At 39.3% G+C, this 24,391-nt stretch overlaps 1 protein-coding gene across 2 annotated transcripts in view; it reads right to left on the reverse strand.

Moving 5' to 3' along the window:
• Positions 1–5,096: 5,096 nt before the first annotated feature.
• Positions 5,097–24,391, reverse strand: part of NAA35 (N-alpha-acetyltransferase 35, NatC auxiliary subunit) — a 35,471-nt gene continuing 16,176 nt past the window's right edge. For both annotated transcript variants that reach the window (XM_090038635.1, XM_090038636.1), the window contains 12 exons: positions 23,358–23,536; positions 20,827–20,886; positions 17,921–18,027; positions 17,405–17,471; positions 16,716–16,814; positions 14,854–15,032; positions 12,601–12,737; positions 10,654–10,721; positions 9,675–9,815; positions 7,036–7,158; positions 6,595–6,675; positions 5,097–5,448 (listed from right to left, as the gene is read on the reverse strand). In XM_090038635.1, the coding sequence (XP_089894761.1) occupies positions 5,389–5,448; positions 6,595–6,675; positions 7,036–7,158; positions 9,675–9,815; positions 10,654–10,721; positions 12,601–12,737; positions 14,854–15,032; positions 16,716–16,814; positions 17,405–17,471; positions 17,921–18,027; positions 20,827–20,886; positions 23,358–23,536 (1,301 nt within the window). In that variant the 3' untranslated portion in view covers positions 5,097–5,388. The remainder of the gene's footprint in view (positions 5,449–6,594; positions 6,676–7,035; positions 7,159–9,674; positions 9,816–10,653; positions 10,722–12,600; positions 12,738–14,853; positions 15,033–16,715; positions 16,815–17,404; positions 17,472–17,920; positions 18,028–20,826; positions 20,887–23,357; positions 23,537–24,391) is intronic.

Here is a 24,391-nt window from a genome sequence, read left to right on the forward strand (position 1 = left end):
TAGAATGGCCTAGCAGGCTGCATTTTGCCCACCCCTGGTTAGCTTCACCTGCCACAGGGTGGGAGTGGACACAGCAGTTACAACAGAGAAGCTGAAGACTGTTTATAGGTGGCAACCCCCTGGTAAAGAGTTTTTAACTTTGCAAGAACTGCACGCTGCCTAATTTTTTCCAATTTACAGCTAGATCTGGGTGTGACACAAATATTGCTGGCTTTGTTACTGGATATTGCTCTGGCTCTGAATTATATACATCCATGTACATCCTGCAGTATTCAATACACCTCGGAGACACTTGATTTGCCTTGGAGGAATGTGTATGAATACAATGAAGGGCCAAGTTTCTCACTGAAAACACTCAAGAATCAGGATGGGCAAGTGCACCACCAGCTGTGTTAGCACAAGTTAGTTTTTCAAAGGGGCTCAGTTCCTATACAGGCTTATGTTTGCTCCCAGGCATTTTTTGCTAAAAATATGGTCATAAAGGAAATGCTAAATTTGAGCAGCACAGAAAGGAGCTGAACTCTTCAAAAAAAAGGCTACTCCTGTATTTAGCAGGAAAAAAGATGGCCTCTAAATCTCTCTCAGTATACCCTAAGTACTTATATGCTAGAAATAACACTTAGGCAAAGTCAGATAGTTTAAGCTAAATCTGGGCAAGAAAAATTCTTTAAAGAAAGTTCAAATTATGACATTTTAAATTCAAGGAGTTTGTTTGCGAGTATCAACAGTCTGCAGTCTCCTATAGGTGCCACCGGGTTTAAAACAGTAAGTTACAAACCATGCAATTATTCTATCAAAAAGGTTTAATATCTGTCCAAAATGTGATTAATATTTAGATGACTTCCAGATAATTCAGGATGGCACAATCCAATTCCCCTCATGCTCTACTGCCTTCCCACTGAAAATGAATTCAGATTTTTTGCTCAGATCTTCATGGCTTTTAGGGGACAAGACCCAGCCTCTGTTACCATGACTCAGTATGACAGTTTGCCTCTCAGAAAAAGTGGATTTATTAAACAGAAGGGTGAAACTTGTCAGAACAGAACAAAATCAGACCATGCACCTTACTATGTTCAGGGCAAATTTCATGGTTCATATGCAGCATAGTTTGAAGTGTGTCCCCCCACCAAACTTACTGCTCATTCGAGGGAAAGGAAGAATATCCACGGAGCAATCAGCTGTGATTAGAATTAAGTGGTGGAACTATGTAAGGTATTTGGATGTTCAAATAGTGAGAGTGGAAGTGATCAGTGACCAGTTAGAGATGAGTTTTTGCACCCAGAGATCTAATTTTCTGAAGAAGATCCTTGAGATTTTTCTTCTCTACTTTTTCTTCAACCCTAGCTTAAACTGGAGCTCACATACACTTCTTTTCCAATTTACAGAGGCACAGTTATGGTTTTGAAGTTGACATTCCACTTAATTTGTCTTTAAAATTAGTATCTTTTTAGTAATCCTTTCCAAAGCATTAACAAAACAGGATCAATAAAGCAATTAAAAAAGATAAGATTTTCCCCTCATGGGACCCAACTTCAGGACTTGTGGCACTTTTGAAATGACATCACCACCACCCAAAACAGCATGTTTTTTTTAACAGGACTAGTGCCACTTTAAAATAGGAAATGAAGGTATGTGAATCAGGTGACCTCCAGCCCCTCAGAACAGCATGCGGTTATCCCCAGGAAGTGACTGTAAAAATTGGACCATCTTATTCCTTGAAGTTTGCTGTATGTGTACTCTGACTTGTATGAATCCTTCCAGCCCTCATCCCTAGGAACCTCAAGTGGTGAGGAGACTTTTTCTGGGCCAGCTGAGGAAAGAAAATCAGAATCCTTGCTAAGGGTTATCCCTCTACTTGTGGGCAGGCAGTTTTCTCATGGGTTTGAGGAAGGGCTCTGAAGTTAATTGTCTGGACAGAAATGTGGTGGCTTAAGTTTGCTCTTCAGTGTGAATGATATAAAAACCCTTGACCCTTTCTTTCCGGAGGAACTATTCTGTCCTGGGAAGGGAAACTGTTCTCTTCACCCTTCTTGGATTAGAATAAAGACTGAGCTTTGGGGATTTGCTGTGGGCTGCTGCTAGTCCTTTTATTAATGATGGAAGAATTCCTCCCTGCCCCTAGCAATTTGGCTTCAGTCATCCCTTCCTCTCATCCAGACAGGCACCTAGTGGTAGGTTGGACTGCAAAATTCTTTTTTTCCCCACTATGTGGCAAACGCTAGCACAAATGATGCTTTCACAGAGGTTCCCGGTTTCCTGATAAACCAGAAATGGAAACAGATCAGGAAAAGTAATTTCCTGAAGGTAAGGTGATCTGGGGTTCCTAATGCCTGGTTACAGTGAGGAGACAGTTCCTGCTTCCTCAGCCTGTTAAACTTTCATAGAATAGGTGATGGGGTCCTAGGAGCAGTGTAGGAACCAGATGAAGACAGTAGGTGGCTGACAATACTGCTCAAGGAAGTGGAAATCAAAAAGGAAGGAAGACTTGTACTGACCCAGTTATTCCTAAATGAGCAGCTTTAGAAAGTTGAGGACTATTTATAATACGCACTCCTGGTATCTTGTTTTCCTGTGGTATAATTCCTGGCCATTCACAGCTACAACATCACTTTTAATGCTACGTACAAGGGACAGTCCTTTCTAGAGATGAAGGAAAACTTTTACTTGTGTTAATGAGTTAATATGTCTGTCAAAAAATAAAGTGTTCTTTATACAGATTCATGTCATGTGTGTTAACTATGTTGTAATTCCAGAAACTTTACCTTGTAGAGTTTTACATATTGGGCAGCTCCCAAGAATGAGCTAAAGGTGTCTGCAAAGATTGGCAGAGGGATCTATAATGGTAACAACTTAGCTGTAAGAGTGACCTGGATCTTTTGGCAAGCTGAGCCCATTCAAACGCAGCTTATTTTAATATGACCAAATTCAAACGTATATATCCAGGAACAAAGCACCCAGACTATGTCTAGAGAATTGTGGACTTTATTCTGGAAAGCAGCTGGTCTGCAAAGGATTTAAGGGTCATACTGGACATTCAATTGATGTGAGCTCCTAGTACAATACCACAGCGAAACAGGCTAATAATGTACAAGCAGGGAGTAAGGAGTAGGAAGGTGATTTTACTTTTCTGTATGTGTGGTGAGACTACTGTTGAAATAATATGTTCAGTTCTGATGCCTGTGGTTTAAAAAGGACACTGAAAAATTTGAGAGGGTGCAGAAAAGAGCAGTAAATAAATAAAACAGAACTGAGAACTGGACAAAGTGTCTTTCAGTGAGATACACAGAGCTATTTCTGTTTAGCTTATCAAAAAGAAGGCTGAAGGATGATTTGATTTGATGACAGTGTAGAAATACTTCCACGAGCAATATATTCTAGGTACTCCCAAGTTTAATTCAGAAAAGAAAACTAACAAAAACCAATGTAAGGAAACTAAAGTCAGAGAGTTCAATATTAAAAAAAAGAGGCAGTTTTAATGGTGGGGTCATTAACCACTGGAACAAAACTACCAAAGGCCCTCTCTCAATGCCTTTCAATGAAGACCATATGCCTTTCTGAAAGATGTTTTTAAATCAAAATGTGTTGGGCTTAGTACAGAGGGAACTGCATGAAATGTGATGGCCCAATATGCAGGTCAGTGCAGATGATCGGTGCAAGCAGAATACCGAGAACAACTGGCTATGTCAGCAGTACTGCAGAGAAGGACTGGAGATGTCAGAGCGGTGGAGCAGAATGAAAAAAGGATTCCTGCTTCTCTGCTCAGCACTGGTAAAGCCTCAACTGGAATAAAGTGTACTGTGTCTAATTTTGAGCACCACACTTCAAAAAAGATGTAGCCAAACTGAAAAGAGCCCAGTTTAAAGCAACAAAAATGATTAAAGGTTTAAGTAAACATGATCTGTGAGAAAAGACTCAAAGAACTGGATTTGTTTAGTCCGGTGATTCTCAACTAGCGTGCCAAGGCACCCTGAGGTGCTGCAGTATCTCTTAAGAAATGCTGTGGGATGCCATGTCATATTAGCACTGTTAGGTTTGCTAACACCTACACGAGATAAGCTTGGAGATTTCAAACAGGAATCCATAATGTCAGAAATATTCTGACCTGACGTGGGCTTTCTGAGTTCTCTGCAACAGAAGAATTGCTTTGTTATTTTTTTCATATATGAAAAAAATGAGTGAAAAATGAAGAGCTGGCATTTTCTGATAGGTGCCTTGCATCCGAAAAGGTTGAGAACTGAAGATAACAACTAAGCATGCATTTTCGGGTCATTAAAAAGGATGATGTGAAGAGAAAAATAAATTGCTCTCTATGTCCAATGAAACCAGAAATAACAGTTTTCAATCGCCACAAGGGAGATTTAGGGTAGATACTAGAAAAAAAACAAAACAACCCTTTAAGTCTCACAATAGTTAAGCACAGGAACAGGTTACATAATGCGGTTGAGCAATTTCCTTCACTGGTGGTTTTCATGAATAGAACGGATATGTCCAAAATAGTTTAGGAATAAGCTGGATCCTGCTTTGGGGCAGTGGACTAGATTGGGGCTAGCTAACCTGAGGCACATGTGCCGTAAATGACCTAGGCAGCCTTTGTGTTTGGCATGTGGCAGACCTGGGGGGAATGGGCACCAGAACAGTAGATAAGGCAGAGAGAAGCAAATCAGGCAAGGAGCAAAAGGACAGGAGGCAGAAAGCAGAGCAGCCTATCAGGCAAGAGAAGGCTATGGGAGCAGTACTTGGGCAGGGTGTAGGGGTAATTTGTGGCACACCTGCCAAAAATGCTAATTTCTAGTGAACCAGATGACTTCTCCAGGTTCTATTCCCCAATTCTCTAGCCTTAAATATTATTAAAAACATCTTTAAGTTTGCAAGGCAGATAACCATTAAAGGTATCATGTTTTTCCTTGTAAACTGATCAGATTTAACAGTGATGTAGACAAAAACATGGAACTCAGTAACACCATTTTCTTTGAGTCTTTGTTCAGATCAGAATTTCACTAACTCAGCTGTACCTATTAGCAAGTGGTTCTACTGTATTATCTTTATTCAGCCATGGGTGGTGTTAAACCCTTACAAACATCATTTCCAGCCAGAGCTCATTGATAAAAGTGATTTATGATTAAATCTGTAATAAAACCAAATAAGATACAATCTTCTTCAACAACGCAGTTGATTAAAATCAACCTCATGCTTAGAAGGTATACAAACCACTTTAAAACAGCAGTTGTCATTCAGGTCATGTAAGGAAGTCAGGTAGAGATATTCTATACAACTGTACTTGTATCCAAGAGATCCGTTTCATTTTGGATATGGTATAAAATATTCCACCTCAGAGAAGGTATCTGATATACAGATTTCAGTTCAGGTATCCAAATCATCTCTTGTTGTTCAAACAAGCTTCACAACTGGAAAGTATTTGTGAGGAGAGAAGTCAAATTCTGGAGGAACCTGGAAAGCAAAAGTTCTCAGAGATTACTCTGACAAATATTTCAGCACCTGAGATAAACATTATGATTTTATGGTTCAAGCAGGGGGTGTCAGAAAAGATACTATTCTCTAAAGAGAATACTCATTTGCTTACTTTAGTTCAACTCTGAAATAGCAAAGAAAAAAACACAAATAAAGAAAATCCCTTATGAAAAAAAAAAAATCACATTTTTTTTAAGATCATATAAAAATATTTCAGCCGAGTTGTGGAAAGTCTCTGGAAGACTATTCAGCACTAGTTTTGGCCACAAAAGGACACTACAGTCTCAGAAGCTATTACCGTATTTACTTGATTCCAAGACAAGGCCCCCCCCGCACCTGGTCAGTATTTAGCATTGGGAGGGCAGGGAAGGGAAGTATCAGACAGTACTGCCACCTGGTGGACTGGAAGCACAGCTTGGCTCCCTGCAGGCAGCTGTGCCTGAGGGATCTGTGACTAGGAGCCTCTGTGGCCGCCTCTTCCCTCCTCCCCCTTCCAACAAGCCACATACTGCTGCTACGGCAGCTGCCTCCATAACAGCTGCTTACCTTGCAGGTAGGCATGGCTGTGTAGCTTGAGACAGGACACAACTTCAGGGCCAGGAGGGGGCAAAGCGGTAGTAGATGGGGGTCCGTGCTTAGACAGGGAGGAGCAGGGTGGGAACAGCATGTTGCAGGCTGTATCTGGGGGTGTCATGGTATGGGGACAACATGGGAACCCCAAGGAACAGGGAGGATTAAGCAGGAAACAGAAGAGCCTGGGAGGGAGGAACATACCTGCAGCGACTGTTCCTGGCTAAACCTGGTACCCCATGCTGTTTCATTAGATCGATCAGCTATAAAGGGCTTTCCTTTCCTTCCTTTCTCCATGCTCTCAATGCCCATCCATTATCATCCCAACATACTTGCTCTTTCTCCCACCATTAATCTCCCTTCTACAGTCTACCCCTACAAGTTTGTGCTCTCCCTTGCATCCTAGCCAGAGCTCTCCAGTCCATTTCCCTCCAAACATATTTAAGGGAGAAGAGTTTTCATACTGCTTACTAAAAAGAGACTTGCAGAAATGCAGCTGCTGACTGTAATGCTGAATTAAAGGCAATACATTCAATTGACCAGTGATTTTCTTACTTTAGAATCCTTCTTGTGACCTCCTGCTAGCAGCTTCATCACCACAATATTGGGTTTGGCAACTTTTAGAATTCGGTTGACCTAAACAGAAATTTGTGGTCAGTATTTTAAAGATGCTCATCAAAATGCTTACATAACATAATACTATTTTGAACTCTTGCAAGAATACCGAACCCATTTTTAAAGAGTTGAAAGCACTCCGTACAGCATCCAGAACTCCTATTTCCAAATGCATCCACTAAATTCAAACAGTTTGATAAGGAGGTCACCAGTAGACTGTTTAGTTTAAATACTCAGGCACTCTATCACATATTGTTAGACAATTTAGCGATCCATTTATGAAATTACATATCTTCTCATTAAAATAAAAATATAAACCCAGTAATTTACTCTGAATAATATCTTCTACTTATGGTTTCATACATTTCAGTTCTATCTTACCTCATGATCTGGGTTAGGAATATTCTCCAGTATCATTTTAGCTTGCTGGAAGTGTTTGCTAGCTGCCATGTAGAGATCTGAAGATTGAGGAGGGGGACTGTATTTATTTAGGTCAGACATTTCCTAAATATTAAAAAAATATTATTGAACTACTTGAACAGAAAATGAACATGTCTACATTTTCAATAATCCAAAGGGATTGCATTGTTATTTGTTACAGTGGTATAATAAAGTAGGCAGCAAAATAGTATGGGGTGGGAGAGTTGGCGGGGGGGGGGGGGGGAAGAGAAGAGAGGATAGGACAGAGAAGAAAGGGCAGGAGTAAAAGCCACCAGCTGCCATTGCAGGGGGCACAAAAATAGCTGGTGCTGCCAGTGGGAATGCAGCTGCCAGCATTGCCCTGTTATGCCTCTGAATAAGAGCAATAAAGAAGCTCGTCACTAAGAACAGGCTTGTGTACAGCATATACCAGAGCAGGATATATTGCTAAAAAATAAATCACAAAGTTACGTAAAAATAGGCTACAGCCTCAACAACAGGGAGACAGCAGGCGAGGCTTGATCTGCATTATGACTGTTCAGTTAGCACTTGAAAATGGTTTCACATCTCTCACTTCCCTTACTGCAACAATGATAACACTTTTCCTATATGTATATCTAGCTGAGTGGTTTGCCAAATTTGATATAGTATTCACACACACGCATGCATATAACAAAATAGCAACAGTAACAGAACTTGGCTTAAAACCTGAGAGTCCAATTTCAGGGAAGTTCAAAGCAATATATTTTCCTGATAATAGTTGTATTACTTCCTATCGGTAACAAATCTCAAGTCATGCTGCACTTTGTTTTAAAACTGGTTTTTATTTTGTAGGCTAACACTAACCAAACACAAAGCAGTTAAAACAAGATGGACAAACAGTGATTTTCTTCATAAAAAAAAATCATTAATGTGATTTAAATTAATCTGAAATGATAACATATTGAAGTTTAGCTTTGTTATAATCTTTAATAATTTCATTAAAAAATTTGAACAGTGAAGTATTACTGTTCTGGTTTTAAAGAGTCAGACCACTGAAGTAATGGAAGTTATTGCAAAGCACCAAAAAGAGTTTAACAGTTAAACTAACTTTTGACAGCAATTGGCACTTCTGCAGGTGCAGAGAGAATATTCATATCTGTTCAGGTCAGCACTGGAATTCACTATGGCTGTGCACACACATTCACGTGATCTGGAAGAATTCTCCTAGGTTTATTTTCCTGGTAGAAAAAATTATCTGGAGACCCCTAAACACATTCAAATGCTGAGCAACTTGGAAAGCAGACAGCTTGCAGCACTGATGCTACACAACCAGGAGGCTCCTGCGCATACATCTCGGCATGCTCTGCTGGCTCTCTCAATCTGCTTGGAGACAGACGGCAGCAGTACACAGGGCAGCCCTAACTGGCTGAGCCAAACTGCTCAGGGTCAGCTTCTGTCTCCCTGCAGCATAGCGCGGGGATTGTGAAGGGCGTTAGTTAGGCTCCAGACTTAGCTGGAGTAGAAGAGTCTAGGCCAAGTGGCTCAGTCTGTCATGGGGGACGGGATGGAGGGAGGAAATCAAAGCACCCTGGAATGTTGCAGGACCGTGCTGCAGCTTCTCACGGAAGGGAAAACATACATTCAACTCTCCCACGAGAAACTGCTCCCAGAAACTTTCTTGGGAGCAATATAACCCTGGTTATTCCTAAAGTGGTAATTTTTGCTGTGGGAGAAAAAACCTGAGCATCTATATACTTGTAGCCAGTACAGGGAGAGAAGTGACTTTCCCAGTAGAAACAATGTCTGTATGTGGCCTATGAATACCTTCAAAGTAAGAAATCAGCTGGGAGTTTGGGGGTGGGGTAGGGGTGGAAATCAGGAATCCTGTTATACTTTCCCACTATCATTATTCACAGAGTCAACTCATTCTAAAATTTTGAATATGGTGACTAGAAATAATCAGCTTAAATGTATTAACATTAACTAATACTCTAAGTAAACAGTGGTAAATGAAAAGAATTTGTCTCCAAACACAACCAAGTAAATCAAAACTGAAAATGTTTTTGTGCATTCAATTGAATTGTAATTCCCATTGAAATGCAACTTAACACAAATCACAGAAAAAACAACTGACTATAGAAGAAATGCATCATTCACTACTTTTTAAACTGAAAACAATATATATATAAATAATCTGAACAAATCAATGTTGAGTTAAGTATGCAGTTGCTTAAACATAGGTAGTTACAGTGCACCCTCCTGGTTATTAAAAAGAACCAAACTATACCAGCCAAGGAAATACAGTCTAATTCTATGAAAATACTGAAAAGTACAAATACACAAGGTTAAAAAACATAAGAATTCAGATGATGGTCTCCTACTTGCCAATTTAAATTACTATTCAAATAAGAAATTTAAAAATCACTTTGATTAATTTAAAACACCCTGATTTAAAAAGCATGAATTTACTATTAAATACATTGAGTAGTATCAGCATGTCTTATGAAATCATTCACTGGACACCCATACATAATTAGTGTGTCTGATTTTACAAGCTGTGTACCAAACAAACTGAAGGAAAGCGTATTTTGTGGTTCTTATCTGGAAATAAACTTCACCTTGAATTGCAAATAGTGGACTGGTGGTGGTGTGATGACACTGTTGAAAGGGGCAAACCTGTGTTCATATCGAACTTGTTCACTATCCAGTTCAAACTTGGGTTTCCTTACTTTGCCATCCATGTCAAAAGCTATCATAGTCTAAAGGACAGGAAAGAAGGGACAAGACCACAAAGAAAACATTAGGATCCTATTAGCACACATTAGCATTAGCATCGGCACACAATCACAATACTGAGCACAGGAATAGGTAAAAAACAAAACAAAACAAAAAACCCAATTCTGGAACACTTTTCCACCTGTCTGATAAAACAATGTAAAAAAGCTATTTGCCTCTCCTTCAATTCTACTCCTGTCTATCTCTATAAACACTTTTCAGCAAACCAAATTGCAGTTACTAGTCCAAACTAATGGATGAAAAGGTAAGTCTTTTTTTTTTTTTTTACAGCATAACAAGAAGAAGATTGAATATTGCAGGAAAGAGCTTATCCAGATATTAAACCACATATACAGAACCTCTTTATGACGGGTTTGGTAATGTTTCGTATGTATTTGTCACAAGACTGAGATTGGAGAAGACAGGCAGCAAAATATGGATTTTCATTTACTCACTTTATTATATTTCATTTAGCATATTGGTATATGAAATGGTTTGGACAATAGTAAGAGGAGACCACATTAAATACAAACTACAGTGCCTAAGCAATTGGCTTCAGCACAGATTATTCAGCTTTACTAGAATTTACTTGAAGATTTTAGACAACTTTTTTCTGTATCTGATTAAAAAAACTATTTTACTTAAGAAATGTCTTCGGAAGACTTTACAAGCCATGAAACCAGCCTTCTTGGTTCTCAGATCCTGCAAGAGCTCAGATAGAAATGGATACAGAGTAAAGGAAATGCATCCATTTTAATATTTAATACAGTCTTAAAAAAAAAACAAAACCACCCAATGTTCTTCATCCACTCAATAAATTACCTTATACATCCCAGCACACATATTCTGATATGCTTGGCTCATGGTGATCTCTCTACTCAGAGGGCGAACTGTAAATTCCACAGAAAAAGATTGTTCTCTCAAAATTAGTACATAGAATTCAGACAGAAATGTAAAATAACTTGTTCATTAGAAAGCATAAGCCTGTTGTTGATCACATGAGTACATCACAGATTCCAGTATGATCCTGCCACTGTTATGGTTCCACAATCCTGTGGTCATTCAAGTGAACTAAAACCCTTTTAACTTTGACCCTGGATGAAGCAAGGTGAAAGTTGGAGTGGTTCTGTTACACTTGCGTCCCTGCCAAAGGACAGTGATACGATTGTTACATCTGTATATACTTTGAGAGAACCAGGATGGCAAAGCCCAAGAATATCTGGATATATGCTGGTAATCCAGGAGTCAGTGAAGGTGGTAACTATGATGATGACCAAAGAGGCCAATAAAATGTTGGGCCTCATTAAGAAGGGAATAGAGAACAAAACAGGGAACATCATCCTGCTATTATACAAACTCACATCTTGAATACTGCATGCAGTTCTGGTCCCCACATCTCCAAAAGGATATAGTAGATAGAATTAGAAAAAGTACAGAGAAGGGCAACCAAAATGATCAGGGGCCTAGAACAGTTCTTATATCTCAGCAGATTAAGGAGGATAGGACTCTTCAATTTGGAAAGAAGGCTGAAAGGGGATATGATAGAGACCAATAAATCATAAAGGGGTCTGAATCAAGCAAACAGAGAACAGTTGTTCACCAAGGCCCAGAATACTTGAACTACAGGCATGCACTGAAATTACTAGGTGGCAGGATTAAAAGTAACAAAAGAAAATACTTTTTAATGCACTGCATAGTTAACTTGTGGAATTTACTGCTACAGGAGCTGATGGAGGCAGATAGCATAGCTAGGTTTAAAAAAAGGACTAGGTAAATTAATGGATGATAGCTCTATTAATAGCTGTTGAACGGAACAGTTGGAGATGTTTCCTCTGGCATTTCTAAACCTATAAAAGTAGATAGCAGGGAGGGTAATGAATAGGGGATAGATCACTCGAGATGCATCCATCCAATTCAATCCTCTCTTTTTATAGCATCCACTTCTGCCACAGTTGGAAACAGGATACTGGGCTAGATGATCTGACCCAATATTGGCACTTATATTCTTATGATGATAATAAAGCTTGCTCTTTCTAGTTCCTTTCTTTCTATCAAATGGGAGATTGACAGAAATTGATCCTAATGCATCACTTCTGGTCTGCTGATTTCCACTTCCACACACTTTTTAGTTTACCAGTCAGAAATAACACAATGAATGGATAGTATCGGTGGACCTTTCCATTTATAAAAATTCAGTGAATCCACTTGTGTTATTTTTGATAGAAACAGCCATAGGCCTCTGCAAAACAGCAGTCCCACTACCTTCAAGTGGGATAATTTGTGATCTTAAAGACAGATTTGTGCTTAAATACTTTGCTTAACTGGATCCATACTTACTTAGGAACATAAAGCATACTGAATTGACAGTATGCTTTCTGTATCAAAACACACTCAGGTAAAAGGTAGCTTTCTCAAAAAATTATACCGAGAGCAACGTTTCTTAAAGCACATGGGATTTCCTCACAGGAATATGGATCAGTCACAGGGCAAATTTTCAAAGCAGTACTGGAAGGAGGATTAATTTTGTTTTCTGAAAAACTGAGTTTTCAAAAATCTGGAAAACACCAGTGTGTGGATACAATCACATTCAAGCAAAACAGTTTTGCTTTAAGTTTTATGCTGAGAGACACTTTTTCCCCCTCTAACAGAGGATAGCAAGGATTAACCTTACATTACTGAGATCAGGAGTCTCTCTTCAAAGTTCATGGAATTATATAGATGCAAAACCAGGATAAGAGAAATCTGAACCACTCTTCAAATCTGTTGTACCTTTTTTCTTTTTCTTTGTTTTCTTACTACTACGTCCTTTCTGCTGCTCTTCCATTATTCTCTCCTCTGCCATTTGGGAGCTGTCAGCACGGCTCAATGTTGACATCAACCAGGCATAGAGAAACTCTGATAGATACCTACAACAGAAGAAATATCACCTGTTATATACTATAAGACCATGCCTAAGCATCACATTCTTATTAAGCACTTCTCCCTAAAGAACTGGTGACTAAACTACAGCTTTCAGTGCAATGAATCTACTTCCAGAGAGAAAAATGGATCGCTGTATTCAATTGATTTCGTGTCTGGGTTTGCTTAAAAATCAAAATCAAACCAAACGCTAGAAAGGGACTTCTATTTTTTGAACTTCTGGCATGGCAGAACACATGATTCTTGGGATCCAGAATAAAAATCAGATGCCAATCAGGTGACTAAATTAACTGCCAGCAGTCTGGCAAACAGAAATTGCATATTACTTGTAGCTGCCACAAGGTGGGAATCTTAAGTCTGATGTATTGCTTTTTCCTTAAATATCAGTGAATTGGTAGAATGCTACAAAAGCAATATTGGAACATTAATTGCCACTATATATCAAAACAAAACACAATTCTCCCCCAAAGGAACTAAATAAAAATGATTTAGAGAGTTCAACCTCTTTAGTGCATTATTAACAAGAGAACTGAAAGTGACTTGCTTACAGTGTATAAAAACTGTCTCAGAAAATACGTGGTACTGACATGGCTCTTTAATCTAAGAGAGGCACAATAATAATAAAGGCCTGGATGTTAAAGCCAGTCAAAATAAAAATGAGATTAACCTGTTTAAAGAGGGTAAAATTAACCATTGGAACAATCTACTGAAAGGAAATTGTGGAGTGCAAGCCATGCTTTCGTCAAAAACAAGGTTGCAGAACAGTACAGAAGTAATTGGGTAAAGTGCAATGGCCTATGTTATACAGAGGGTCGGGGAGACTACTTAACAGCTCCTTTCTAACATGGATGAAAACTAAAAAGCAACTAGTTAATTAGTGACCATGCTGTTTTGCCTCAAATCCCCTAAAGTTAAAACAAACAAAACCAAACAAAAACATAAAAACCTGTAAGGTACCAACATAGAATCATATTTACTGCCCATAACTCCTACTCCTCACAGGTAGCTAAATTCCTGGTAAATTTAACATAAACAGAAACCTTATAAAATTAAGATGTATGGGCAACATTACAGCTTCAGTTTAAGAATAAAATACATATTGTATTTTATAACAGACACTTTTCAACAGACCACTGTTCAACCTTTTTGCCTGGCAAGCTGGACAGGAAGTACCTGGTTTGTTTGTGGGCTGGGCCCTCATGTAGTGCTGGGGCAGATGCGTTGGAGCTTGATCTGGCTGCGTGGATGAAAAGGGCTTGGCCTGGCTCCAACCTGGCTGGGCAAGGGGAGGAGTGTGGCTTGGCTCTGATCTGAGCATGGGAATTCGGCAGCAGGGGAGAGTGGCGGTATTAACAGCCACTCTCCCTGACTGCCTAATTTCCTAATCCACAGGGAGCTCTATGGGCGGGATGTGGCCTGCAGCCCAGGAGGTTGTGCACCCCTGCTTTAAAATAATAAAAATGTTGTTATAGTTTAAGACGCAAGTAAAGTGCATTACAGACTATCTAAAATATTTTTGGGGATAACTGCCCCTATTATGAAAAGTAGTTTGAGGTGCAAACACAGCATAAAAATTGTTTTGATTCTGCACAGTGCAATCTTACTTTATTCATAAGAGACAGAAGATACCACTCAATGTATTCAGCAAACAGACAGCCTGCTCAGCCTATCTGAAAGATGACTACATAAAATGACTACAGCCACATTGTAAAAAGACTTTCTAGGTCAGATTTTCAAAAACATCCAACTAGATGAGTGCCGCTACAAAAGCAGAGAATAAAATCAGGGGCATATAGATCCCCCCTGAAATCTGTTGGCTATCAAAATCAGCATTCTTTTTATGTAGCTTAGAATCTCTCTAGTGAAAGAGGTTATTACAAAAAGCCAAATACAGAACCAAACAGTATTCTTGAATACAGTACGGAACAAATTTGGAAGGCATCAGCTGACTTTATAAGTTTTTCGTCTTTAATTTTATGAATGCTGTGATTAAGGTGTGTGAAGTCACCCTGGGATGAGAAAGCACTGTAAAATCCCTGATTTTTATATTTAGAAGCTGGGGTCTGTGGGAGTATTCTTCCAATTACAACAGTATTCTCTTACCAATAGATGTAGTAATACTCGTGCATACTATAGAGTTCCAACTCAAAGCCACTCAGAAGATACTGTATCATGATACGGAGGTTATGATACAGGACCCAGGTGCCCAAGCAGGCTAAATGTTGCCTTTGGGGTTCCTGTTTCAGTAACATGCTATGAAGTGCTGCATCTACTTTCTCTGCCTATGAGAGAAAACAAGAGAAAAGACTTGGTTAAAATAGCACAACGGGAACATTAGAAAGGACTAATTTTTATCATTCATACTTGTCACAAGTAAAGCTCTGACAACATTCTAAATATAAATTTGATCAGTTAGGGAAAATGTAGGAACCTCTGTCTATGAAAGCAATTCACGAAAACCCTGCTGAACCCTGAGCTCTTAAGTTTCCTGGTGAAAACTAACTTATGTACCCAAAAAACGTATGTGTAGAAGCACTGACATCTTGGCTGAGCTAGGTAGTCTAACTCTAGACCCACACATCTTATCAAAAGCCCTTGGAGCATGACAAACTAGGCATGTCTGCACCAAAGTCCTCCAATAGGCCCAATCCATTAGGCATGTTGACTACATCTAATGGCAACTGGCAGCATTGCGTTCACTGAAAAAGGAAGTGATAGTGGTGTCCAGCTTTTGGATACTAACCAAGCAATGAGATTCATGTGCCCAACAAGTGAAAGACCTCAGTTCTATGCGTTCTCAAAATGAAAGAAGAAACAGGTCTCCCACTTGAGGAAGTGCACTCACCGCTAGAATATTTTGAAAAAACAGGAACCACTACCATCACAATACAGGTAAGCCAATCAGTTACCCCAAAAAAGGAGCTAATGACTTATGTGCCTGAATCTAGGTGTGGGTTTCAGGTCACAAAAACCAGACTCACACATTCACTTAAGCTAGGACTACAGGGAGATGCCTAACTAACACTTAAGTCTGGGAGAGACTCAGGATTCCAGACAAACCTGCCCCTTCTTGAATTCTGTTGGCCAGCTTAAGCATCCCTTCCTCTCATCATTACAATACTGTATCTTCTTATGGTGTCTTAAGTTTCTCCATTTAAAGCATAAGGAACCTAAGACATTTAAATCAGCTCTGTGAAGTCTATTATTGAATCCAGGCAGAAGCACTCAACATCATTGCACTTGGGCTTCTTTGTGAATCTTACCCTAAATCAATTTGCACAGAAACTACTTTTACAGTAAATCTGGTTAAATAGCACTATTACTCACTGCATGAAGATGCATTTCAGTAGACCATCATCTTTCTGTACTCAACTGCCATGCTTACTGACAGACGATTTAATTTTATTAAAAGTTTTAGAGTTTTTTAATAAGCAAATGCATTAGTCATCAACAACCGTAAAAGAAATATTACAGCTACACAGAACATACAACAGCTTGTATGTTATTTTTTTTCCTATAGTCAGAAATTACTCTGTGCAATTTTTTGGTATCATATAAGGGAATTTAGAAAAGTATTTCTTCAAACTCTAACAAATGGCAAGAGATCGCCTGATCAAAAAGGAGTAAGAGGTCTGGACAGAACTTGAAGCTGACAGAATATGGATGTTTGGTGTTACAGTAATTCACTTCTTCATTTTAGACAGATACAGTCCAGATTTAAAGTTATTCTGAACCACACTTCCCCAGCCAGCTGTTGAACTCTCATAGACCAACTGCTATAAAACAAGCAGGGAACAAAAAGATGTCTAGTTTAATGTTTAACAACAAACATTAAAGGCTAATGGTACATGAGAAACCAGGAATAACAGCTTCATTAATTTACGTGAAATCTAACATTAATGTTCTACTATGGAAACAACACATATGGAGGCTGAAGCCTGATGGCCTCCTTACTCGGGTATTACCTCATCTTGCAGTGTGGCAAATTCCTCAAGAATATGACCCAGCTTATCTCGCTGGCGTGCTCTGTTGTGTCCATGGATTTGAATCAGACTACAGAATGGCTGCAAGAGTACAAACATTGACAAATATTAAACATAACATTTTTCCATATAATGTATTATTATTTTCATATTGAGAAAAAGATCCAAGCAGAGTAGAATGCATGAAAGAACTGTTATTTTCGCATGCCTGCATCTGCTTTCTTAAATGTTAACACTGTGCTCTGTTTAATACATTAAGGGCATGGGCACAAACAAGTTACCATAAAATAAGCTAGGGCATGAACATACCAGCCCGCCAGTTACACTGAAGAAACTGCCTGAATTCACATCTTACCTTGCCATGAAAGTGTGTTAGGTTACCCCACCCCCAGGGCAGCAGCATGCAAACAGACAGTTGCTTGCAAGGTACCTGATGTTCTGTATGTTAACAACCTAACTTACCTTTCAGTAACTTGTAACCATTTTGCAGAGGATGTAAAGGTTTAAGAAACCAAAAACAAAACAAACTTCAGTGTGTATTTGCTTTGCTACATAAAACTACTTTTCCCATGTAAAAATCTGAGTGCTGCAATTTAACAACATATAATACTGGAGTTATAGCAGTTGCTGAACATGAATTAATGTCCTTTGTAAAACAGCTAAATACTTACTCGTACACAGTGAGTCACAAAGGAATCAATGTAGTCCTTCGCCTGGTGGTTATTGTATAGGCAGCATCTGTAAGGAGATATCCAAAAGAGTACATAAAGCGGCATTAGGTCTGGATACTATTATTCAATTGAGAAAGAAGGGTACTGGAAAGAAGTGAGGGGGAGGGGAAAGAATGAAAAAGACAAGAAGGCTAGCAGTGCTAGCCTTTCCAGGTAGGTCAGAACAACAGCAACCATATTTTTTAAGACAAGATACCCATTAGTGGCCTCTTTTTATAAAGCAGCTCAAGGTACAAAAGAGCTGGAGCACCATCTGTTTATTGGGGACAAAATTTATGGACAAACCAGGGTACAGGGGGAACCACTACTATTTTATTTGACTTCTTCATACACAAGGACTACTACATTCTCTACTTATGAGAAAAACATACAACCAGATGCATATGACTGAATTTGGTTCTTATTTTTAACAGGATGGTATGAAGATGTTCACAGAACTCAGACAGCCCTACTTACTTAGGAGAAAGTACTGGAGGACTGACAAAAGATCTTAATGCATCTTTCACCATATCTTGCATGAGATGTGTCCCAAACACTTTCTTGTTATCCACAAGGAACGTTGTCTGAAAGGAAAGGAAAAGATTTTTTCAGTTTATCATTTTTTAAAAACATACTTCTAAATAAAGTGTTTACTTTACAGGTTAACAACAGGACCTTATTATGGTGGTTATATCATTCCAGGAACTTGATAGATCATTAGACAAAACTGAAATTATTCAATGGTACATTTAAGTAAGACACTGAAAATAGGAAATATTGGAATTCTTTGCATCTGATGCAGCACAGACACTGAGAATTGCTAATAATCAAGGACCTGGCATACAACCAAATTAACCTGTTTACAAGTAACACAGTAGTCCTTTGCTTTTTTTTTAGGATTGCCATACGTTCCAGTCTATATCAGATGACTGACTAACCAAGTTATTTTGGGAAAAGCAGAAGAGGGTAAACAGTGCTTCAGGATAAGAGAAAATGCAGGCAGAGACAAGAGACCCAGAAAAGAAACGTCTCTGGAGTCTACTCTTCTTCTGCCTCCTTACCAATATCTAACCCCCAGTCCACTTCCCTCTCTGGGCACTGAGTTCTTTTTTTTAAATCAGCATTCATAAAATGCATAGGAGATGCTTTCAACCGAGGCATATTAAGAGCTTTATAGCTGGGGAACCTACCTGCCCTGAAATACAATTATGGGACAGAATCTCAGTTAATGTGAGCTATCTTAACAATTAAGTTTAATGGGGTTTACATGAACTGAGGAATTCTGCTTTGGTGCAGGTTAAAAGCTTTGCAAGTTGGGTTCTTCTTCTTGTATGTCTTCTTAGCTGCTCATGTTTGCTTTGGCATCTTTCAGAGATGTCTTGCCTCATTCTCAGCTACTTTCCTAATTATGAAGCTTGGTTGGATAGTGTGTCACATGGTAACACAAACCTTGTTTAAAATTAGGACTGTCAAGTGATTAAAAAATCTGATTGCGATTAGCTGTGATTAAAATCACAATGAATTGAGACTAATTTTTTAAATTATACAGCTAGAAACTCAAAATTATGCAGGTACTGTGTATGGTTGGGGTGGATGTGGGGTGTGCGAGTGGTGTTTGGAGCCTGGGGATGGGGGGTCCCCAAACATCCTGGAAGGATGCGGGGTACTAAAGAACTGGAAGAAGGGGTACCAGCAGGGCTGGAGTAGAGGGCTGTGGCTTGAGAGTGAGGGGCAGGAGCAGGACACAGGCATATCACTGCCCCCCACCCCACAGGTATCTTTTTTGAAACTGGAAATATGGTAACCCTACAGGAATGCAGCCCCTTAGTCTGTACAGCAGCATCTAGCAGGTAAGTCTCTGGAAGAGAAGGGGCAGATCAAAGCCCCCATGGTGGGAGGGGGGGAGTGCAGCAGGGGCTGGGGTGAATGGGCCCTAGGGCCGGTATGGGTCATGAAATGGAACCATGGGAGGCTCATCCAGGCTCCTCGCCACTGTGTGCACCCCTGGGAGAGGCATGGGGGGCATGTGCCCCCCAGATGTGTATGCAGGGTGGAGGTGGGCTGCCTGCTGTGGGGCCCAGCCCCCACCCCTTCTCCTCCACAGACTTACCTGCTGGGAGCTGCTCTACATACTGCCGGGCTGCATTCTTGGTCAAGTGCATATTGCAGCTGCTCGTGTGTCTGTGTACATGCCCTCCACCCCGCCACCTTCCTACTGCAGCAGCCTGGAGCCTGCACCTGGGCTGCTCTGTGGTCCTCTGCATTGTCAATGCTGCCCTCCTGGGCAGCCTGGAGGCAGTGGTGATGGTGGCAGAGCGGAACCCAGGTGTGGGCTCCAAAACTGCGTGCATAACAAGTTATAAAAATTAATACAAGAACCAATTAACACATTAATGGCAACTGATAGCCCTACTTAAAATACTAATTAACTAAAGAGCAATATTGCAAGAGGATGGGTTAGTGCTACAGTAAGGTGATCTTTCCTTGCCTTTCTTGCCCCCCAGCCTGATACTGAAATTTTGAATGAGTCTCCCAAACCCACACACCTTAGTTTATTCACCAGAATGCAAGTTTTCATTTAAAAAAAAAATAAATAAATTTTTGGTCAAAATCTTCCAGATTTTTTTCATGAAAGCTCCCAAATTGAAAAGTTATGGCAAATATTTTGCAACTATCTAATTTGGATAAATATATTAAAACTTTTTTTGAAAAAAGAACGCTTTTAGTTTTTCAGGGAAAAGCAAAAAAAAATTGTTAGAAAATTAAAATAAAATTTTGAAATATGTCCGTACACACGTCTTCCATATAGTTATTTTTTTATCAGATCTCCACAATCTCAAAGAGATGAAGTTCTAGCACCTGGATACAACTGTTTAAATCAAAGCCTTTGGATTAAAGAGCCTTGTAGTATAACTTTCAGGATCAATGGAAGTGTAAAAGTCTGTAAGTCTTCAGTTTTATCCCAAGTTTTAGTTTGTAATGTAGGAATTTATGCTGTGTCTGAAATTTACTCAGACTCCATGCTATAATTGAAAGGTACCCTGATGCTTTATATATAGCAGTTTCTCGGAAGAGGCACATGGAGAGGCATTAAATAATGTCTGTGCACAAATGCGCATTTCTTTCATAAAGGCAGTAAATCCTGCAGATTATACACCAAATATATGCAATACAATAATTTCCCAATTACATTAATTTTAAATAATTAAAAATAAATATATTTCCTATATCCACAGCTACAGAAGAGTTTGTTTTTGTTTCAAAAGTACAGATGTTGCATTATTAGTTATAATTAAAAATAACAGAATAATGTACATACTTAGGGAAAGTTTGAATATTTACTCTGCAAATGTTAAGTGGAGACATTATAAATTAGGACTTGCCTGTAGTAGAGATCTTGAAAGAACACAAGGTGACTGCTCACTAAATTCACAGAAAAAATCCTAATTTACATTTAAGACAGAAAGAGAAATTAATACACCCTAATAAAAATATATCACGACCGGTTGCAACAGAAATAACATGTAATTTAAAAACCAAGCTAAAATGTTATGCTTCTGAAATATGGTAGTGTGCTTGCAAATCACAAATACTGCTGTTCTTAACATTAAATTCCCTTCTCTAGATGCAACTACCTACATTATGATAACATTTATAAAGTACGCTGTTAAATTACTAAGGTGACCTAAAACTACAACTGGGTAAACAGCACAATTAGAGAGTTCAATTGATGTTACACATTTCATCCAAGCTAAGATTTTATTACCATTACAGACTTATGTCCAATACAAGTTCTTTTCTTAGAACTTTGCTCTGTGCCTATTAAGTGTCAAAGAACGGTTATTAAAAAAATGTAGACCAAATTAATTTAAAAGCACTATGCTCAAATTCAGGAAAGTATTCATTATTCAGGAAAAACCTCAAGTATGTCCTTAACTTTAAGGCTAACAGTATTCAGGGAATAATAATATAATTAAGTATGTGATGACAGGTTTTGGGGGTTTTTTTTTTTTTTTTGATTCAAGGCCATAATATTGTGTGGAGGAATGTTCATTCTTACAAGTCAGGAAAATATAAAAGAAAAATTAGTATTTTCTTCAATGTTGGAAGGACTATATTCTACTGTAGATGCAGCTCCCCATTTAATAAGAACACAAGTTATAATTTAATCCTACTATACTTCATCATTGCATGTGCAGTTATGATTCTATCAAGTCATGGAAGGCAGGATGATGAAAGAGAAAAAACACAAATCTGAATCTGTTTGCCCAAAGGAACAATGCTAAGTAGCAGGGAAGAAGTGCAATTTCAAACTTCAAAGAGGATTCTATAAATAGGGACCTACCAAAATCGCGAGTGTACGATTTTCACAGAAACCGCGATTTCGGGCAGGCTCCGTGAAAAAGTGTAGGCTCCACACTTTAAGTGGGCTCACTGCAAAAAAAATAAACGGGTAGGGTGGGGCTATTTACTACAGCAAGCAGGGCAAGCAGCCCTGCTCCGGTGCCACAGACCATGTAGAGTGTTCGCTATGGTGAACCTGCAGCACATCATTGAAGAAAGCCTGTCACAGGGCAGGGCAAGAAGCTGTCACTACTTGGGGAGGGAGGAAAGGGGAAGAAGGCAGCCAGTCAGGCAAGACCTGTGAACTGCCTGTCCCTCATAACTTCACTGAGTTCACCACAGCAAATGCTTGTAGGCAGTCTGCGAATCCCCGTCCTCCCCCCATGCTCCAAGACTGCAGGGCTTCTCTGCTTGCCAGTAAAGGTTTTTTTTAATTTTTTTTTTTGCCCTGAGCTGCCATTTGGGGATAGCTTGAAACTGTGACTTAATTACCATGAATAAGCCCTGGGAAACCATTAATCCATGCTTAATAACACGTGGATTAATTGTTTCCCTGGGCTTAATAAGGGTAATTAAGTTACATTTTTGGGCCATGTGGCAATCTGTGGGGTGCGGTGAGACCCCTCAGTCAGAGGCATGGGGAGTGGGTCCAGCTGCGCTCACACCACAAAAATGGCAGCTGGCCTCAGAATCTCCACGCAAAATCAGGCAGCCACCTCCTCAAGTTTGGTAGACCCCTAATTATAAACAAAGGCTCCCTCTATGTATTACAAGTAGCGTGCAATTGCGTGACTAATTGTGCAATTACCCTGAGGCCAGCTACATGCACGCAGTAGCGATCACATGATAAAAAACTCCAACCAGCTATAAAATTAGACATTAAAAATGTGTACTAACTTAATAGCTGGTTGCTATCAAATTTAATTTTCACGTATAGCAGGGTCTCCCCCGCAGAGGTGCAACCTCTGAGCTGTGGGGATTGTGGCTGTCTGCTCCCTAAGTCTTGGAGGAGCATGAGACCCACCCTGGGCTTACACAGAGCTCTTGGTTCTGGCTGTACCTTTCCTGTAGTTGGGACTGAGTCTCACAGCTGATGGGGCTCTGGCTCCAAGCTGTGCCTCACTTGGAGCCAGGACTTGGAGACCTCATGGCTCACAGGTTCCTCATGATACACAACTGGGACCCAGAGGCCTGTAGGCTGTGAGAACTCTTGGTCCTGGTTGTGCGTGGCCTCTGTAGCTGGGTGGCTCACAGCTGTGGGTGCCTGCAGGGGGAACCCAGGACCAAGCTCCCCCTACCCCAGCAATAAGGCGTGATTGGTTCTAATGTGTACCATGTGGGCATGGTAGGAGATGTAATTGCATGGATCACACATTAGATCCAACCATGCCTTTATCTGCTCATGTAGAGGGGAGCAAAGAGGGTAAGATGAAACAAAGTTTATATATATGACCTACATTATTCCCAATAAACTATACATCTCATACATGAAATAATTATTTTTAATGAGCCACATTTAACTACAATGTGCTCTGTGTCATTTTTTAATACAAGTGTTGTTTGTACTTACCAGAATACAGTGCAAATTAGTTAAGTTGACCACTTCACATACAGTTTTTATTCGGTCTATAAGTTTAGAAAAATAGTTGACCATTTCATCCCTTTTAATTATTTTTGCATATCGAGGAAAAGTTGGAGGGAGCAGCCTCTGGTTAACAAGGGGCTCAAAACCCATCATAATAGGATGATCTTTAAAAAGAAAACAGAACAAACAAACAAACAAAGACCACAGAAGAAAATTATCCAAGTTGGATTTTCTGAAAACAGTAAGCTTCTGAGTAAACTACAAACCAAGCAACTTGCCAAAAAGGTCTCTCATATATTGTGCAGGGCAAAAAAGAATGCTTATGTAAATTTAAATAAGATTTGTTTTTCCTGTAAGGAATAGCAAATATTTTTGTTTAGTGAAACTTTGAACATATTTCTTCTTAATTTTCCCTCTCCTTTTTCTATCTATTGACAAATTTGTATTTGAAGCACCGAATTAAGTCAAACTATGAAAAAGGCATAAAAATACTGTACTACTTTTTAAAGTGGCAGCATTTTAACAATTAAATGTAATTATTAAAAACTGTAGGGAACACCTATATTCTTTACACATGGCACCCCAAAGAAGTGCAAGAAATCCAGCAGCATCAAACATATTTTTCCAAGTATTTAGCCAGTCACTTTACAGAAACTGCCTTATATCCACCCATCATTCTGAGAAATATACAGGTGGCCTTCTCTAAAGACCCCAACAGATGTTATGTCTATTCATTGCCTGAAATTATTCCAGTACTTCCAGAGCCCTGTAAGCAGTCAACCCAGCTTTTAGATCATGCAACATGTCTGATTCTAACCAGTGATGGCATAGTTTTCAAGAATAATAAGCTTTCCAGAAATAAAAATCAAGATAAAACTATTCAGACTAATATGACAGCTACACAGAGAGGCAACACTAAAATGTTTAAAGCACATGACCATCCTTTTAAGTGGTTTAGGGACTAAATATTTCCCAAAGGAACACATTCTAGACAGAAGAAAACTTCCACTTTTTTTTTT

This window comes from Crocodylus siamensis, chromosome 3 (genome assembly GCF_052110815.1).
Source record: "Crocodylus siamensis isolate JL-2025a chromosome 3, ASM5211081v1, whole genome shotgun sequence".
Classification (NCBI taxonomy): Eukaryota; Metazoa; Chordata; order Crocodylia; family Crocodylidae; genus Crocodylus; species Crocodylus siamensis.